Source organism: Cutaneotrichosporon cavernicola (assembly GCF_030864355.1).
Source record: "Cutaneotrichosporon cavernicola HIS019 DNA, chromosome: 1".
Lineage (NCBI taxonomy): Eukaryota > Fungi > Basidiomycota > Tremellomycetes > Trichosporonales > Trichosporonaceae > Cutaneotrichosporon > Cutaneotrichosporon cavernicola.
Genome location: NC_083393.1, coordinates 2,880,544 through 2,899,386, shown reverse-complemented (window position 1 = coordinate 2,899,386; position 18,843 = coordinate 2,880,544). Strand labels below are relative to the sequence as shown.

Genomic DNA, 18,843 nt, shown 5'->3' with positions numbered 1-18,843 from the left:
CGTTTATATGAAACAGACTGGAGGCCGGCTACGGCGAACAGGCTTGCACAAATGAGGCGATGCAAGACGAACGAGATTTCGAGTGCCCAGAGTTGCGGACGTAGAGATAACCATCTAGTGGGTGGTATGATACCTGTTGCAGACATTGAGATGAATGAGCCCGTTAACGTGGCGGCCTATCTGGTTCAATGTTCAACTCGGCTGCGCTGAGAGTCGAACCAGAACAGGGAGACGCGACCAACCATGATCACGAGACACTCCTCCACTCACTTGCTTGACGAGAGCGCGAGGTAACCATTCCCCTTCCTCACTAAATCACCAGGCGAAGTGGCGGAGTGGTTAACGCGATTGACTAGAATGTTCTCAATCAATTTCCTTCGGGAGCGCCTGTTCGAATCAGGTCTTCGTCGAGAGTTGCAGGAGATGCTGCACTGTGCTTTTGGTTGGGTTGCGTTCTGTTGTAAGTCACTTGCGTCAGAGGGTGTAACTCGTACCGGGATGGCGTTGAACACCAGGGAACGACCTCGATTGCGGCTTGTAGAAGTGCAGCGCATGGACGAGTGACGAGAAGAACTCACGTGCTGTCTACGCGAGGCCTGGCGCTCACATGAGCGAAAGAGGAAAGCGTACGAGATCCGGGTTGGGAAGGCAAAGGGGCACCCAGCTTGCCAGACGATGGCTTCAGGACGGGTTGAGGGGAAACATGAGTATGCACGATGACCACACTTTTGACAAAAGCCTGTGCCCACTTACTTACTGTGCTCACTGTCTTCCCGGCTCAGGCTCCACCTAAGGGTGCACGGGTGAACCTGCACAAGTAAAGAACCGCCCGATGCTCAAGGGCACACTTTGCAGGCAAGAAGGTCCTCGGGCCATTCATCCTCATCACGAGGCGAAGTGGCGGAGTGGTTAACGCGATTGACTAGAATGTTCTCAATCAATTTCCTTCGGGAGCGCCTGTTCGAATCAGGTCTTCGTCGGTGGTGGCAGCAGTGGCTGGTCCAGTACTCTTTTGGCAGGCAACTGTAGTGGCGTACCGCATACCACCGTACATCTCAACTACTCGTTAACGCGAATATCACCATCAGTCGTTCGTGAGCAACGATCCGTCGTATGTTACTCTCGTTACAGTCACGCGACTTACCGTACGATATATACTTAATTTCGTTAGTACCTTATACTTCCCACGTATTTATCTCCTTGTCACCAAGTCAATACGGCTACATTGTAACTATATCCGCCTCCTGCCGGTCTCGAGCAACCCGACCATCGGTGTGTACTATCCCTCTACGACAGCAAATTGCTGCGTTCTGTGACAGACGTTGTTGGAACACTTGCGTGGGAGCCAATCGTCCACTGAGGGTGTTGGACAAGGCCATTATGGTCATGACCGTTTGTCGTCTGGGTGACGTGCGACCTCAAACGGCGCTCTTAGTGTGCTGGGAGTAGATACTCAACGGGTCTCGAGGTAGTCGTAACCAGTAACTTGGTAGAGGACAGCTTGCGGTGCTGCGCTGCTCCCGTAAGCACGGTGAATATGTACGAGTGGGTAGAGACGTCCATGTAGGAGCGGGAGGGGAGCAAGCTAGACGTGAACAAAACCGACTGTGGAAAGCGATAGAGAGCGAGAGAATTAACGGTTCGGCAAGAGGATAGTCATGGTAATCAGTAACCGTCTCCTCGTCAACTCGCGGTCCTTCTGACTCAACTCTACCTCACTTAGTGTGTTGAGGTGAGAAATACGTCAAGCCGTCCGGAGACACTCGTCCTCTCGCTCACAGCACTTCTACATGCAGAGCATACACATTTATGTTGGAACTGCAGATTTGACGTATCTGCAGCTGCGCACGGACCGCCCGCAGCGTTGTTCGCTCGCGCAACTTCGGGTAGAATGAGAGCGGATGCATGACTAGAACGGGCCATAGCACGTATCTACAGGGCTATAAGGTCACGTGACGCCGAAAGCGTCCTACGCCGATTCCATCATTCGCCATCTCAACACATCACACAGGCGAAGTGGCGGAGTGGTTAACGCGGTTGACTCGAATGTCCCTGGGACAGCGATCAACTTCCTTCGGGAGCGCATGTTCGAATCATGTCTTCGTCGGCAGGTAGTTGCTGTGACGGCAATACTGTTCTTTTGGCTCGAACTTGTGAGTTCCATTGCACCGAAAAACTTTTGCGAGGTCGGGCATCCACACTCCGTTTGGGGCTCCGTCTGGGCCCCTCCCAGTGATGGTTAGCGATCATTCCCCCTCTCCGGGTTCCAACCCCGGCCCATCTTGGCGAATGCACCAGACTGCTCCGGGTGTGGCGGGGAAGGAGAGCATCGCATAAGCGAACATGTAGTGGGGTAACGGGGTTAGATGGTGCACGAAACGACGATTGTGGGCCAGTGTACAGGGCGATGAGTCGGAGTTAGACGAGATGAGGGGTTCAAGAGGATTGGGCGAAGACAGGAGGATACGGTTACCTTCTCCCGGCTATCCTCCAGCGTAAGCGCGCGACCCGTCGCGTGGACGAGGAGCGTGCAAATCCTCACTTGCTACCCAGTTGCACGGGAACCAAGTGAACCGCCTTGACTTTGCGAGTTCCACTCACCCTCTTAGTGACAAAAGTTTCCGAGACGCACTAGAGAAAGTGGGGGCTGAGAGAAGTGACGGCGGTGACGCGCACAAGAGGGTGAGGAGGAATGGGTGAAGAGAGATGACTGGCTGTCACCATCTCCTGCCAATTGGCCTCGCACGCAGTCACCTCGCACGTAACCCAACCCACCATGGTCGTCAGGCTGGCGGTCAATGTAAATGGTGAGTTGTCAGTGGCATTGGTTAGTGGTCCTTAAGCCTCTTCCTCTCGCCCCGTCGATAGCGATAGCTCGAGTTACAGTGCTTACCAGACTGGTTGACCTCTTGGTTGCGCTGCACGTTCCGCTTGCTGCCTACACATGCATCTACGCTCCCATGACTACAAGCTTAGGACGAGGCGACAAAGGCGACACCCTTGTCAATGTTCTTCTTGAGCTCGGGGATGCAGGCCTTGAGGAGAGTCTCCTCCTCAGCGGTGAGCTTGCCGAGAGGGTGGATGGTCTTGACACCCTCGGGGCCGAGCTCGACGTTGGACGAGAAGTAGACGATGCCCTCACCAGCGAAGAGGGGCGACTCGACGAAAGTGGGCTCGATAACGCCAGCCTCGCCGTCGAGGCCACGGAGGAGGGCGCCGGCGAAGCGGGCACCGGCGTAAGCCATCGAGAGGGTAGCCGAACCGGCACCGTCCTTGGCCTTGACGACCTCGTCACCGCCAAACTGGATGCGGTGGACGAGCTTGTCGTAGGTCTCGCCCTTGATGTCGGCCGACGAAGCGGTCTGCGAGAGGAGCGGGACGATGGTGGGGCCCGAGTGGCCACCGACAACGGTCACCTGGACGTCCTTGGGGTTGTTGCCCTTGATCTCGGAAACGAAGCGCGAGGCACGGACGACGTCAAGGGTGGTGACACCAAAGAGGCGCTTGGGGTCGTAGACGCCGTTCTTCTTGAGGACCTCGGCGAAGATGGGGACGGTCGAGTTGACGGGGTTGGAGATGATGCCAACGAGCGCCTTGGGGCAGTTCTTGGCAACGGCGTCGGCGAGGGTAGCGACAATGCCGGCGTTGGTGTTGAACAGGTCGTCACGGGTCATGCCGGGCTTGCGGGGAACACCAGCGGGGATGATGACGACGTCGGCACCCTTGAGCGCACCGGCGATGCTACGGGTCAGCGCTTGCGAAAACTAGTATCCCGGCAAGGCATAGTCGGAAGTATCGCCGATGACGCAGAGGCCTATTTTGACAGGGTGCGAGATCGGCATCTTCGGCCGGGTTTTCACCCGGCTTTCATCCAACCTTCTGGCATCCTGGCATTGCCATCGCACGCGTAAAACTCACTCGTCAGCGGCGTGGCCAGTCACCTTGGAGTTGGTGTTGATGTGCGAGACATCGGCGGCAACACCGGGGGCACCACGGACATCGTAGAGGGCGAGCTCGGTCACCTTGGGGTTCTCCTTCATGAGGAGCGAGAGCGGCTGGCCTGGGGGGTTAGCGATGAGCTAAAACAATGCGACGAGCTCGAGTAGCGGGTAGCGGAGCAGCCAGAGGAGCAGGAGGCGCAGGGAAGGCGCTGAGAGTGAGGTGGAGGCAGACCGAAAACGGTGCCACACCAAAAACACCACCCCACCACCTCCACGTCCACCTCCTCCGACACCGTTCCGACTATCACAACTACTCAAAACAACGCCAGAATCGAGTGAACGCACCAATCCCGCCTCCCGCGCCGAGAACGACAGCCTTGTAGTCGACGCGAGCCGACGAGGCGAAGCCGCGAACGAGGGTAGACTTGGAGGCAGCACGGAGAGCGAACATGGTGATGGGTTTTTTGGAGGAGAGATGTGGTGGGGACAAGCGACTATGTATGTAAGCGGTGGGCTGCGTGAATAGCGCCCGTGGGGCCAATCAGAGTGGGTGGGGGGTGTGACGTTGGCTTTGACAGCCGGCGGTACACTACCATGGACACACACCCGAGACGTGAGGCATAACGCCATAGCTAGAATCCAGCATCCACCCGATCCACCTCACCCGGAAACTGCCGGACCCTCACTTTATGCCCTTATGGTCCACCAAAGGTGACTCGTTCACCGGAGGCCGGAGAATCCCTCGTGCCTCTCCTTCCGTTACCCCTATTCTGGTGAATGTATCCTTCCTAATAAAAGCAAGGTCTCTGAGCACCCGTGTCATACAAATCTCTATAAACTCCCATAAACCCGACACGGAACGTTCTCGGTCTTTTCGATCAATTATTTATATAATCCTCCCCCTTATCAATCCGCGAGCCTACCAGGTCAGGCTTGAGGCTTTGACTTTGCACATTTTGACAAGCCTATCTACCACATGGGATTGTCGATCACCTCTGCCCAGGCACGTGTTGGCTATACTATACGGCAATATGGGTATTTGGTTATTTGGCTATTCTCATGTTCAGAATAGCCAACGGCACGGCTCCCCGCATTGACATGACAGACAGTACCCTACCCCGCCTCCACTCTCCACTGCCACTCCCGCCACTGCCCACCACTACCATTTGCTCCGTTCAGATCGCACTTAACTTGTGGCTTGCTGCGCCGACACGTCGCGTCCCCACTTTTCTTCTCCTCCTCACTAAACATGTCCAAGCCGACCACCACTGTCATTGCAGAGCAGGCAGTGCTCCCCGGCCGCCTCGACTACTCCGCCGTCGCGATCGACATTGCCGATGGCCGCATCGTAGCCGTCCGCTCGTCACTCGAGCCCGCGCCGGGTGCCGAGGTTATCCGCGTACCCAAGGGCAAGGTGTTACTGCCAGGTCTGATCGAGTGAGTTTGTTTAGGGTGGGTGTGTGGTGGACTTTGGATCGTCGTGGCTTCTACTCTGTGTCTCGGTGCGGAAGTGCTAGTCGCCGCGACATTGACGCATGGCCACAAGGCCTGTGATGTAGATGCCAGTCGAACGACAACCGTTATCCAGGACTCTTTATCCGGCTCGGGCCCGTCGCATCTCAAATGTGTGACTCCCACACAAACCCCGCTCGCCTCTGGCTGACATCAGCACCCACGTCCACCTCAACCAGCCCGGCCGCACTCAATGGGAGGGTTTCGCAACGGGCACTCAAGCGGCAGTCTCAGGCGGTGTAACGACGCTCGTCGACATGCCGCTCAACTCTATCCCGCCTACGACCACAGTGGCCAATTTGGAGGAGAAACAAGCGGCGGCAGAGGATGCGGGCATTGCCTGTGACACTGGTTTCTGGGGTGGCATCATCCCTGGTAATGCGCCAGACCTAGCTCCGCTGGTCAAAGCCGGCGTGAAGGGCTTCAAGTGTTTCCTCCTCAACTCTGGCGTTGACGAGTTCCCTCACGTCAGCGAGCAGGACATCCGCGACGCATGCGACGCGCTTAAAGACACGAACGCACTGGTCATGTTTCATGCCGAACTCGATCCCCACGGACACAGCGATACGAGCCACCTCGTCCCAACGAGCTGGGGAAGCGCATTGAGTATTGGTCTGGTTGTGGCCCTCGGGACAATTATGCATGCCCGCAATACGGGCCAGGAGATGCTGGGCAAAGTCGCTACTGGCATCGCCGGTTTCCTCAGCGTCACACTCGCTACCTACCTCTCGCCATGGAAGCCGAGGCACTTCGAGGTCGACGGGGGGCCCGGCCCAAACCAGATCGCCATGGCACTCACGGCTGGGCCCGCGCTCGGTATTGCTCTCGGAGCCTACTTCTTCGGCATGGAGCAGACGCGTAACCTTGCACCGCTCGTTATTCCAGTCGTCGGCGCCGTGTTTGCAGGCTCATACCTCGCCGCGGGGGGCGAGTATGCTGCGTGGCTGGCTACCCGCCCGCCCAAGATGGAGGAGGATGCGCTCCAACTCGTCCTCCGTATCTGCCGCGCTTACCCCAATCTGCGCTTCCACATCGTCCACCTCTCGGCCGCTAGCGCCTTACCGGCGCTCCGCGCCGCACGGGCCGGTACAGACGGCGGTGCCCCAGTCAAGAACCTCACCGTTGAGACTTGCTTCCACTACCTCTGCCTCGAGGCCGAGGACGTACCCCGCGACGCGGCACAGTACAAGTGCTGCCCGCCTATTCGCGACGCTAAGAACCGCCGCGAACTCATCAAGGCACTCAAGCACGGCGAGATCCAGTACGTGGTGTCCGACCACTCGCCATGCACGCCCGAACTTAAAAAGGGAGGATTCATGTCTGCTTGGGGAGGCGTGTCGTCGCTCGGCCTCGGCCTCCAGCTCCTCAACACCGAACTTGATGTTGGCGTTCCGCGCATCGTCGAGTGGCTCGGCATTAACCAAGCCCGCCAGGTCGGCCTCGAGGGCATCAAGGGCGAGCTCAAGGAGGGCTGCGATGCCGACTTTGTCATCTTTGACCCAGAGGCCACAGAGGTCATCACAAAGGACCACCTCCTCTTCCGCAACAAGGTCTCGCCCTACCTCGGCAAGACCGTCCGCGGCCGCGTCGAGCAGACTTATCTCCGCGGCCACAAGGTCTTCGACTTCAGCGAGGGTGTCATCCACAACAAGTCGGGCCAGTTCCAGCTGTAACGGGTCAGCGGCCATCAGTAATTCCTTAGGCAAAAACGCAGCAGTGTGGAAGCGAGTCGGCAGTCACCCCTTGCTGGATACCCACCGTGATTAGATATTGGTAGTGCAGCAGAAGTGATACACAATACTGCATGTTACAAACAATTTGACATACTAATAGAGCCCAGTCGAGTTTAACTGCGCAGCAGCTAGTCCTGCACCCGAACTGGCCAGTTCGGGACATACCATGTCTGCCAACCCAGCCATGGACACAGGAGTTACCCCGGGGCTTCCTGGCCCGCCTCCGCCGTACCGCCGCTGGCTCTCGGCGATCGACTCAGCCCAGTCCTGCTCGCTCATCGCGCGCAGTTGATCGAGCATCTTGCCGTTCATCGCGGCAATATCGGCACCATCGTGCTCGTTGGCGAGATCGACGTCGCCCCACTTCTTGAGCGCAGTGATGGCGACATCCAGGTCGGCGTCGATGAGCGCAGCCTTCTTGGCGTCGCCAACATACTGCAGGCGCTTGGCTTCGCGGAGCAGAATCATGGCCACTTCGTTCCAGATGGTGATCATGAAGATGTCGTAGCCTGTGCTCAAGGGATCCGTCTGGAAGAGGTACATGACATTGACGAGGCGGCGCGCGATAAGGATAGCGATAGTGTTTTCGGCGTCCAAGGCGCGCACGTTCCACAATTGCATGTACGCGTTGCCGATAAGGAAGTGAAGGATCGAGGTGTCGCGGCCCATCTGCACACGCGGCAGGCCCAAGTCGCTGTCATCCTCCGAGTCCCACTGCCATGGGGGTTGCATCTGCTCAGGAAGCGAGGCGATGAATCTGTCCATGCCCGCCTTGAGGCTGGCAAAGCCCTTAGGGTGGGTGATGTGAGCAGGGAACGGTGAGCCCGGGTACGAGCACCCGTGCGGTTCCGGCGTTGCAGGTGCCACCTGCGGCTGCTCTAACTCGGGCTTATCTTGCCGTAACTTGAGAACTCTTGAGAGGAATGTGACAGCCTTGATGCGGAGAACCATGAAAGACGTGTCCGAGCTGTACGGATAAGGCGTGGCGTCGAACACGGAGCTGATTGGAATATCGTCCTTCTCCGACACAATGCCCAGCTCGTACTCGATCATGGGCCGTGGGAGTGGGGTGCGGATCTCATCGATCGGAAAACCAGGGTGCCAGAGATACGCCACAGCTGTGCAGAGGTCGGTTTCATACACAGCCCAGCTGAATGTTAGCAACCTTCGCATTGCACGGCTTACAAGGCGTAGATGCGTTCCGCCAAGTCGATCGGGTCCTCTGGTGGAGGAAGGGCATACCCTCCCATGCGTAATGTGCAGTGAATAGCCGCGTTGAATGGTGGTTGGGGTGACCACACGGACGTTGGGATGCGGTCAAGGCCACACGAGATGGCGAGTCGTACGGCTGTCCCAGTCATGTGGTAGCCGAGAGAGTACTGTTCCTTGGAGAAGAGGTACGACACAAGCAGCGCCATGGCACGCACGACGTCGAGGAGGCGGTCGTGGTTCTTGATGGCCAACCGGATCTGCTTCTCGGCGATGCTGTAGAACTGGCCCTCAAGCTGCTTGATTGCCGGCTGGGACGAGAGACGCGCCGCACACGAGTACATCGCGTACATGAGGCACGGGTGCGGGCGCTTGTTGGGCGGCATAGTCAAGCGCGTGTAGAGACGCGGCAAGTGGAAAACAACGTGGAATAGGTTCCCAGCATTCGTCTTGGAGAAGAACAGGTCCAGGCTGCCGTCAGGTCTTGTACCAGCAACGCAACTCACAGATGGTCACGCACAGCGGGTGGGATGTCGTTAGGGTCGAACCAGCCGCCCATCAGCTCACGACCCTGCGGCAGTGACGGGAGGATCTCGATGTCGCCCAGCGACGGAAGGAACTCCATTTCGGCATCCTCGTTTTCCTCAAAGTACGAGACGCTCTGCTGCTGGTGTTGCTTCAGGAACTGGCCCATCATCTTGTTGAGGACGGCCGGAACCTCTCCAGGCGGCGCCCGTCCAAGAGGACTTGCTGCCGTCTCTGGTAGTGAGGTACCTCGGGTTCCTGCTCTTGGCGACCTCATTGGCACTCCGGTGACTTCGGACCTCGCACTGAGACCGTGGTACCGGCGATTGAGTGCGCCAATGTCGATCTGATCGTTCTGGGCCATAGATGCGGTCATCATCGCTGCGCTCAGGTCATAGACAGGCTGATCGAGGAAAGAGAGGTCAAAGTCAAAGTGCTCGTCCGGCACACCGAGTGGCCTCGGGCCCGTACTCTGTGGGTAGGGCATCCGTCCTGAGCGGGGAGCCGCACCAAGCACAGCGCCGAGCGTATCCGCCTCCGGATGATGCCCAGAGGTCATCGGCGCCGAATTCGATTGGTAAGACGGTGCTGTCGCCGGCCGCGACTGGTGATTGTGGTGAGAATGTTGCTGGGGGTGGTGATGTTGCGGCGTAGACTCGTGACGTCCGTCCTGCTGTCGCTGGTCGGGGAAGAACTGGTTGTGGTGCACTTGTAGCTGTGGTTGTGAGGTCCGAGCTGTAGTCGTAGTTTGCCGGGAGCCATGTGCCCAGTGGCCCTCGGCCGGCAGCGGTAACATTCCATCCACGCGGTGGCCTGAGAATCCGAGCGCCGATGGGGAGATGGTCTGGCTTGTGGGCCCGCCAGACGCCCGGAAGGGGTTCTCCGAATGCTGCTGTTGCTGCTGCGGCTGGGCGAGCTGATGGGTCGGAACATGGGGGGATCCTGACCCGGATTGGAGGCCCGGGCTCGATTGTTGAACAGACCTTCCTGCAGGCAAAACAGGTCCGGGTTGCATGCCCTGCTCCCCGCCGCTGGATGTCTGTTCGGGAGAGCGAGAGGAGAGCTGCGACTCGAGCTCGGCTGCCGGTCAGCAACGGTTGGCGAGCCGCGCCAGTTGAAGGAAGGTGAGGAGATATCGCCAAAGACTGCCAAAGACTCACCGATCCGAGCCTTGAGCTGTGCTATGCGCGATGTGCTCTTCCCAGTCTCGTATACACACTCCTTCTTAAGGCGTACGCAGGTCGCACAGGAGGGCTTAGCGGCATTGCAGCGCTGGTGTGAGCGAGATAAGGTCGGCCGTTTGGGGGGGAGGGGGGGGGGGGAAGGGAGGAGAGGGAGGACTCACAATTCGACGCCGGCGGCAGGCCAAGCACGCATCTCCACTACATGTTAGCAAACATCCCAGTGGCGATGGATGGGAAGAGTATATACACACCGCTTGAGTGTTGCTGTTGTTAGCAGACATTCCTCGACCATGCAACAGAGGGTCGGTTTACTTACCTTTGCCAGAGGAAGGTGACTCGTTGGCTTCAGTGAGAGCGAGGCCCTGGTCGAATCCGTTCTCGTCCATTGCATCGTCGCTGTCCATGATGAAGCAAGGTGAATGTGAGTGATGGACAATAGAGGTTGTATGAATAAGGTGGAAGGTCACTTTTGAAGGGAAAGAAGTGGGCGTCAATGTGTATGTTGGATTGAGAGACTGAGAGATGGAGTATTGTACAGTAGACTATAGAGTACCTAGTAGGTACTTGGAACAGAGTGTGTCGTTGTGATGAATTGCATTCACATCATCGGCCTCCGTTTCCGGCCTCTTTCTCACCCGCCGCTATAGCCTTAGTTCTCTAACCCTCTCTCCCAGGTCTCACATCTGGATCTTCCTGCGGTCGCACCCTGGCCATAACCGGGTTGAACGCGGAGGCCCCGGACTATGCCTGTCGCGACACGCGGTCCATGCTACCATCCCGCCACTGGTCCCTTTGCTCATTACTCATGACTCATGGCACTCATGGCTCATGGCTCAATCTCCTAGTCACCCTGCTCTGGCCGCTTGCCCTGTATAACCTTTATCCCTTGGCTTGACCACCTCATGTCATCCCAACACCATAGGCGTAGCCGGTGATCCCCCTTCCAATGCCACGCGACTTGACCGGTTTCTCGCGATACGAGCAAGAGCCCTTATCTCTGATTGGTCATTCCCTTTGAAAGAGTCTCACTTGTGAATAACGGAAGCAAAATCGAAAAGGCGTTTTGGGTCTCATCAGGTTGAGCGGGCCCGGTTTAGAATCCGAGACATGTGGAGGTAGAGGGCCAAGTAGCCGATACACAAATACTCCACATCTCAGGCACATGCCGTTCAATATAAGGGATGACACAGTCTTTTATCTAGGTCTCTGCCAACGTGTCAAGCTGCCACAAGCCCATCACATGCACACTGTTCTTCAACCTCGTGGCATTCTGAATACCATATGGGTTCTTCAAACCGGCGGCCTAGTCCGCAAAGGACACCTGAAAAACAAAGCGGGATGGTCTCAAAATCATCGGCTACCCCACTCTTGCCAGACTAGCGCTTGGACTCGTTATCTAGCGTTTTTTCCCGAGCGCTCTACCGCTTTGAAAGGAGTATCTCTGTTCTCCTCTTCTCCCCTTCAGCTTCACCGGTTGGAACTCTTCGTTTTACCGGACTGGGGCCATTTCCTCTTGTGCTTCTGCTCTACCACTTCTGCACAGAGCAGCAGACTACCCCGCAACCATCCCACGCCCTGTGTTGCTCTACATACCACTGCTATTCTGTTAGACTGAGGGCGAGTCAGGGAGAAGACAGTTACATAGTGTGGGACGCGCCACGGCCTATGTAGAGGGCAGAAGGAGTGCGGTTAGATGCTGGACGCGAGGGGGATCACCCTGATTCCTGTGGCGCTGGGCGGCCATCTCGCACCACTGTTGGAATGTCAGGCCAGCAGCACCCCAGTCGTCCTCTAAGAACCAACTATCGACCCAATACCTTTCCCCCGCAACGCGCTTCGCTACACAGCTGACGCGCCAACGACACCTGCAACAACAGCGCCGAGCCACTTGCGCGCGTGTCGACGAACGCCTGAGCTCTCCTTGAACGCTGAGGGCTGGGCCGACGGTACGGCTGGAGGGTTAGCCGGATCGCGTGCGATCTCCTGCTGCGTGGCACAGTGGATGCCGCCTCCACCGGCTGCAATACCGTCAATGTTGAGCTGCACGACCTGGCGGTCCGGGAACGCGTCCTGGAGCGTCTGGAGTGCAGCAGCATCCGCCTTGCTGTCTCCAAACTGAGGAGCGATGACGCCTCCCCGGCACAGGTAAAAGTTGATGTAGCCGGCCGCGAAATCCTCGTCGTTACGATACTCCCTCCGTACGGTTGTGGGGGCGTTGAGGACCGTCACGTTGAGAGGGTGGCCCTTTGCATCCGTGGCGGAGCGGAGGATGTCGAGGTGAGTGGTGGTAACGTTATGATCGAAACTCGTGGTATCGGGTTCGAAGCCAGCGACGACATGCCCCTCCCCGACGAAGCGGGCGTAGAAGTCGGTGTGGCCATCAGTAATATCCTTACCCGCAATTCCAGGGAGCCAGATGACCTTGGTGATGCCGAGGAGGCGCTCGAGCTCGGCCTCCACCTGCGCCTTGCTCCACCCGGGGTTACGGTTGTTGTTGAGCAAGCAGCTCTCCGTGATGATCGCGGTACCAACACCATCGACCTCGAGAGCGCCGCCCTCGAGTATGAGTTCGGTACTGAGGAGTTCGACGCCGGCGCTGGACGCAACTTCTGCCGCGACCTTTGAGTCGGCGGCGTGCCACTGCTTGTTGCCCCATCCGTTAAAGTTAAAGTTGACGGCGGCGACACCGCTGTCATTGCGGACGAATATCGGCCCAGTGTCCCGCATCCACATGTCATCCAACTCGCCCTCGACCAGAGTTACGTTCGAGGCACCCTTGATGAGCCCTTGGAGTTTTGACTTATCCTGCGGTCGTACGAGCATGCTTACTGGCTCGAATTGGGAAATGGCCGCAGCGACATTGGCAAGGTTCTGCTGCACAACGGGAAGGAGGTCTTCCCACAAGGTAGCATTCCAGGCGAATGCCATCCATGTGCGCTGGTGAGGCTCGCCCTCGTCGGGCCTGCTCCATGCGGCGGCGGTCGAGAGCGTCGCGAAGGTTGCCTTGAGTGTGCGAGGGTGCATGTTGTTGATGCTGACTTGGAGAGAGATGCGTGGGACATTTCTATAGATGCACATATCTGGAGGTGCAAGCTCGCAGTGACTCGTTGGTGGAGCGGAACCTTGGTGATCGGCTGTTCAAACTTCATCAACGTTCCGCGGCATGGCGATTCATCAAGGTACTAACCAGGCCTTAAAGCTGTGCCTAGCTGAGCCCAGAGCTGTCGGCAGGTTCCACGGAGCCTGTTTAAATGTTCTGGACCACATGGGTTTCCGATAGTATGCTCCGTGGAGCATATCGCACTGCGTTGTGCACATGTATTATATCTTGTTTCAATGCCGTGGGTTGAGATCAAGTTGGCCAAGTTGGGGACTTATAACGTGGCGGTGTCTGGAAACGCATGGATAAAACTCTCGCTCCTCAACGATCAGTCAATCCACGTCCTGCTGGCTACTGGTGGCTTGATGAGCGAAACGGGAAATCCAAGACGGCAAAGGTGTGCTTCCCAACCCAGAAACCAGTGTTTGGCTTGCTGTGTATGAGGAAGACAGCTTACTGGCTGCCAGATGCCATTCAGGTCCATCGGAGAAGTCGCCATAGTTCAAGTCGCCAAGTTTGTCGCATCCCATTGTCGTACCCCAACAAACTTTCGATTCTCCCGTTGCGCTCGGTGCTGCATTGTACTGTCCGTCGACTGGCTTCTTCAATCCGGAAGGCCCACTGACAAGTCGTTCCCCCAATGTCAGGAATCAGCAGTGCCCCAAATCCTCCGCCATAACCCTGCGACGTGCGAGGTAACCGCTGTTAATAGATCCAGAGCACCCTCTTTGAGGTGCCACGGATTGCGCCACGCCATGTTGCGGGGGGATGAGTGGTCAGAGTGGTTGGAAAGAGTGCACGGTGTATCATATTGACCCTATGTTTTGCTCGCTCCAAGACGAAACCTGATTAGTATAATGGATATACCAGGTTACCCCCAATCTCCCCCACAAACTCCAGAATCCTCGTGCCTTACTCGCACTAGTCATTCCTCACCTTGTCACCCCTCAACTTCTTCTCCTTTCATTGTCACTTGCTCAATCAACAACGTTTACTCGCAACCGCACCGACCATGGTCATACAACACCAGTCACGCTCCGTACCTTGGCATTGCCTCTACTCACACTTACTGAGAACATACATGTACGACACAGAGGTTCTTGTTGATTCCATCGTCTCCAGCTAACGAATCCCGCTCCCAATCTTCCTTTACCAGCACGTAGCGGCGTGGCGTTCGCACATCATACACTCACAGTGTCCTGACAGTGCTCCGACCATAAACAAGAACATCTCCGCCCGCCAAGCCACCGACGGCGCGACGCGTCGCCAGCCGCATTGCGTATAAAGAGACCCACTTCTCCCTGCTCCAACCTTCCTTCTCACCTCACCTAACAATGTTCGCCTTCGCCACCATACTACTCCTAGTTGCATGCCTTGCAGCTGCGGCCCCACAGCGTCGGTTAGACCACGCACCCCCGCAATCGTGGGGCAATGGCCCGGTGCGCGGCGTAAACATTGGCGGATGGTAGGTTGAAAGCAGGGTGGGGGCTGACAGCAGGCTCGTGCTCGAGGTGGGTCCTGGAACGAGAAGATGGCAGGAAAGGTGGCGCGTCTGTGGTACCCCACTTCTACACCCTTGCCATGACTAACACCAGCCGTGGATCACCCCGTCTCTCTTCACTGGAAAGCCCGACTGGGTCAAGGATGAGGCGACGTACGCCCGCTACCAGCTTGGCCAGCCTCAGCCGTATGGAGAAATCGGGCGGCACTGGGACACATGGATCACATATGACGACTTTGCCAAGATCGCCGACTCGGGCCTCAACACCGTCCGCATCCCCGTTGGCTGTGAGGATACCCCTTTTTGCGCTAACGTCAGTCTGGTCGCTTGTTCCACTTGTCGAAGGCGAGGTGTTCATGGTCGGCGCGTTCAACCACCTAAAGAGGGCGGTCGGGTGGGCCAAATCTGTCGGCCTGCAGGTGAGTTAACTCCCATATTGGACCTGATATCAGGTTATGCTCGACCTACACGGCGCGCCGGGCGGACAGAACACGTGGGACAACTCGGGCCAGTTGGGCGTAATCAAGTGGTACGACAACAACGTCAACATGGACCGCACGAGCGCGGCCCTAAACGTCCTTATGCGCGAGTTCAACCGTGCCGAGTGGGCCGGCACCGTGACCAGCGTGTGCGTACTCAACGAGCCGAACCCGCACCTGTCCAAGGCCCCCGCCCCGATCGACTTCCTCAAGACATTCTATCGTGCTGCCTACAGCCTTATCCGGGACCAGAGCCCAGCCACTCCGGCCGGAGGAGGTATCGTGGTCATCATATCCGAGGCATACCAGAGCCTCGACTACTGGAAGGGCTTCATGCGCTCCCCGCAGTACACGCGCGTTGCGCTCGACTGGGTGAGACTTCACGAGCTGCTATAGTGTAAGAATCAGCTGACATCAGCACTCGTACCACGTATTCGAGGACCGCACCCTCGCCCTCTCTTTCGACGACCACATTGCCGAGTACTGCGCCCTCGTTCCCCAGCTCGTCAACAGCGACGACAACCTCTGGACCGTAGTCGGCGAGTTCACTGGTAAGCTGATGGCTGATCTGGCTCGTCACAGCTGACAGCAGCTGCGCCAACCGACTGTGGAGGCTGGGCGTACACCGGCTCGCCGATCAGGTGGAACCCAGGTATGGGAGAGCAGATGGCCAACCCGAACGAGTGCGCTGCCATATCAGGTAAGCCCGACACATGGACGCCCGCGTACCGCGACTACCTCACTCGATCGTGGGAGACGCAGACGTGGGTGTACGAGAAGGCACAGGGCTGGGTCGCGTGGTGCTGGAAGGCCGAGAAAGCCTTGGACTGGAGCCTCGAGGCGTACTTTGATGGCGGGTGGCTTACTCGTCCCCGCGACCTCGCCAGCGGCAACCGCAAGTTTGGGTGAGTCTGCAAGCTTGTTTAGGTTTGCTGACGCCAGCATGCCGTGCCGAAGCAACAGCTTCGAGAACACGTTCAAAGGCGTGAGCTCAGCGTCGCGCTGCACTGCTGTCCCTGGAATCGCCCTGCTGGCCGGTGGCGCCGCGCTCATGATGATCTGAGGCCCAAGTTGAACTTGATCAATGCCCGATTTTCGGTGCACAAAGTTTCCTTTCGCAGCATGACGTCACCATCATCGCATTGTATAATTAGAGCAAGCAGCCTCTGTATGCATGTATGCTCCGTCCAGTCCGTTATTCAATGATACATGCTACAATCGTCTCTATGTCTATTCAATTTGTCCTGCTACAAACGTCATCCCACGCACACCTATGAGGGATTCGGGAAACACTGCTGCCAGAGGTTGATGTCGTCGCCTGCAGTCGGCATGCTAGCCCACAGCAGCATCCACGCGTTGAGGTCGAGCTGCGAGATGCCTGGAATCCCCGTCTCGCCATCTCCGCTTTGGAAGTCTGTAACTTCCAAGTAATTCGGATCGGGGAAGGGGGATGGCGGGCGTGTCCGTGCCCCAGCAGCACTGAGTTTGCGTAAAATCTCGACGTGTCGGCTGGCGCTGGACCACTGCATCGCAATCGTGTCGAGCCAGCGTATACACTGCTCAAGGCGTCGGAGGCTCTCGGCTCTGGTCGGGGAGAGGAGGTTCGCTCCAGGACCTGGGCCGTGCGCCGCCAACCCCGCGTGTACGGTCGCAGCCTGGAAGACGAGGTAGACCCACGAACTGGCAAACTTTCGTACGCGGAAGGTACGCTCGTACTGCTCCATTATCTTGCACACGGCCGTCGCGGAGTGCCGGCTCGCGTCTAGGCCGTTGGGAAGGCGGAAGTTGATGGGCGTCTCGGGGACGCGGTCGCCGCTTTCGACGCGGTAGCCGTCGGGAGAGTCGGCCGTATCCAGGAACGGAACCTGCGGACGGTGCAGGAGAAGCATGGAGATGTGGTACCATCCTCGCATGGTGAGGAGATGCAAGCCCGTGTTGATGTGGGCTGTATCCGAATCATCGTCCCATTGCAAGTGGGCCGGTAGCTCAGAGCGCCACTTGCGCAACTGCTGGTCGATGTGGACCACCACCTCATCGTACCCGTCCACATGCTCGCCGTGCATGCGCGCGCGTCGGGTAGAGGGCCGGTACACCTGGTCAATGATGATCTCGAGGGACGCCATGACGTCAATCCACGAGTTGAAGCTGCTGAGAGTATGTGACTTTACCGTCTCCATTTTCTCGCGGACGTTGGGTTGGAGGAGGGCCTGCGCGCCGCCGCTGAGCCACAGGTCGAACTCGTCGCGCTCCATGATACTTGGGCGCGCGGCGTCAATATCCACGGCGCGGAGGTTGACGGGGCGTTGCGAGACGGCGGCGAGCATTTTGTCGAGGATGTACGTCGCCCAGAGCGTCCGACAGCGTTCCTGGCTGTCGCGTGATCGCATGTCCTCAGAATGTGTGTGCAGCCCCAGGTCCAAGGCCATGCGACACGCAAACCCGCCCATCTGGTAGGCTAGGGAGGTGCGGCCGACTCCCTGGTCCACGAGCGACACCATCAAGAGGGCCTGGACGCTCTGGAGCGTCGGTGCGTGGTCACGCCCATTCATTGTACCGAGAACGCGCGCGCGTACACTCTCGGTCAGCAGGTCGCACGCCACGGCAAAGCTGCGGCCAGCCTTGTGACTTCCGTTGACGCCAAAGTTTTCGCACATGTCCGAGTTGGCCGCGCTGATCGCCAGCACGGCATCAAACACGAGCGGACTGTACGTCTCGAGCGAGCGCAGTGAGCGTAGTTGCGGTACGTATATCATTGGCCAGTGCGGGTGGATGAAAGTCTCATACACCAGCAGCAGGTCGTCGATTGCTTCGCTGCTCAGCCCTGCCGCGTGGCAGCTCGAGCCTCCAGATGATGGCGACGCGCCAACCAACTGCGGAGATGGGAGGGTACGCGGCGTCGGCATTGCAAGGAGTTCGGGGTCGAAGCTGATCATCTCGTCCATCTTCGGTGTGTCGGGTATACGGGCCGAGTTAAGCGGGGCTCGAGCCGCGGCAGACTGTGCAGTCACCACTCCCATGTTGCCAGTGACACTGCAGTGGGCGTCGTTCCCTCCTGCTCCGCTACTTGCTCCGTGTATTGCGGCTTCTGACGCGGCGGCCTCGGCGCGTTCGAGCGCTTGTCGCTTCCTATGTCCGCCCCGGGGCGGACATCCCTTGGGTGGCCCACGCTTCTTCGGCGTCGTGTAGAAACACTCGCCGTTGAAGAAACGGACGCAGTGGGCACACGGGTCGTTGCTGTCACACTTGATCTTGCGGATACTGCATGCGACGCAGGCGCGCGTGCTACGCGTACGGCTTTCTGACATCCTGGTGAATGTTGACTCTGGGATGTCACTCTTGGTTCTGCCGGTGGCGAAGCGTTTTGGTGAGTGGTTGGTGAAGAGAGGGGTAACGGAGACGGCGGCGCCGCTGTAATCAACGCGGTTCGAGTGAATGTTGGCGTCACCGCGGCTATGTATGGCGCGCGCGAGTGTGTATAGTTAATAGGGTCTCAATGACACAATTAATGGAAGGGGGGGGGATGAGCAATGTGAGAATCGATAGTGGGATATATCTTGGTTTCTCCGTAGACATGTGGGGATGATAGGGCTGACCATCTTTAGAGACCACCCCCCTTGGGGGGACACGGTCCCCGGTGGCAACCTCTTCCTTCTTCCAAC

General features: G+C 57.9%; 6 protein-coding genes across 6 annotated transcripts; 2 read left to right on the top strand and 4 right to left on the bottom strand.

The window, feature by feature from the left end:
- Nucleotides 1-2,972: 2,972 nt before the first annotated feature.
- MDH1 (uncharacterized protein) lies at nucleotides 2,973-4,392 on the bottom strand (the record flags this gene model as incomplete). The annotated part of the gene is made up of 3 exons (XM_060596658.1): nucleotides 2,973-3,741; nucleotides 3,919-4,060; nucleotides 4,287-4,392. The coding sequence occupies 3 exons, from the start codon at nucleotides 4,390-4,392 to the stop codon at nucleotides 2,973-2,975; spliced, it is 1,017 nt and encodes a 338-aa protein (XP_060453629.1).
- Nucleotides 4,393-5,190: 798 nt separating this feature from the next.
- On the top strand, nucleotides 5,191-7,126 carry DAL1 (uncharacterized protein; the record flags this gene model as incomplete). The annotated part of the gene is made up of 2 exons (XM_060596657.1): nucleotides 5,191-5,378; nucleotides 5,611-7,126. The coding sequence occupies 2 exons, from the start codon at nucleotides 5,191-5,193 to the stop codon at nucleotides 7,124-7,126; spliced, it is 1,704 nt and encodes a 567-aa protein (XP_060453628.1).
- A 153-nt stretch (nucleotides 7,127-7,279) lies between these two features.
- CcaverHIS019_0110790 (uncharacterized protein) lies at nucleotides 7,280-10,508 on the bottom strand (the record flags this gene model as incomplete). Its single annotated transcript, XM_060596655.1, has 8 exons — nucleotides 7,280-8,336; nucleotides 8,372-8,866; nucleotides 8,902-9,614; nucleotides 9,921-10,000; nucleotides 10,081-10,192; nucleotides 10,266-10,302; nucleotides 10,356-10,368; nucleotides 10,421-10,508. The coding sequence occupies 8 exons, from the start codon at nucleotides 10,506-10,508 to the stop codon at nucleotides 7,280-7,282; spliced, it is 2,595 nt and encodes an 864-aa protein (XP_060453627.1).
- Nucleotides 10,509-11,943: 1,435 nt separating this feature from the next.
- CcaverHIS019_0110780 (uncharacterized protein) lies at nucleotides 11,944-13,128 on the bottom strand (the record flags this gene model as incomplete). Its single annotated transcript, XM_060596654.1, has 1 exon — nucleotides 11,944-13,128. One exon carries the CDS (start codon nucleotides 13,126-13,128, stop codon nucleotides 11,944-11,946), a length of 1,185 nt encoding a protein of 394 aa, XP_060453626.1.
- Nucleotides 13,129-14,538: 1,410 nt separating this feature from the next.
- Nucleotides 14,539-16,247, top strand: exgA (uncharacterized protein; the record flags this gene model as incomplete). Its single annotated transcript, XM_060596653.1, has 8 exons — nucleotides 14,539-14,669; nucleotides 14,703-14,715; nucleotides 14,800-14,992; nucleotides 15,024-15,124; nucleotides 15,158-15,556; nucleotides 15,603-15,735; nucleotides 15,777-16,089; nucleotides 16,127-16,247. 8 exons carry the CDS (start codon nucleotides 14,539-14,541, stop codon nucleotides 16,245-16,247), a joined length of 1,404 nt encoding a protein of 467 aa, XP_060453625.1.
- A 208-nt stretch (nucleotides 16,248-16,455) lies between these two features.
- On the bottom strand, nucleotides 16,456-18,489 carry CcaverHIS019_0110760 (uncharacterized protein; the record flags this gene model as incomplete). Its single annotated transcript, XM_060596652.1, has 1 exon — nucleotides 16,456-18,489. One exon carries the CDS (start codon nucleotides 18,487-18,489, stop codon nucleotides 16,456-16,458), a length of 2,034 nt encoding a protein of 677 aa, XP_060453624.1.
- Between the last annotated feature and the right edge of the window lie 354 nt (nucleotides 18,490-18,843).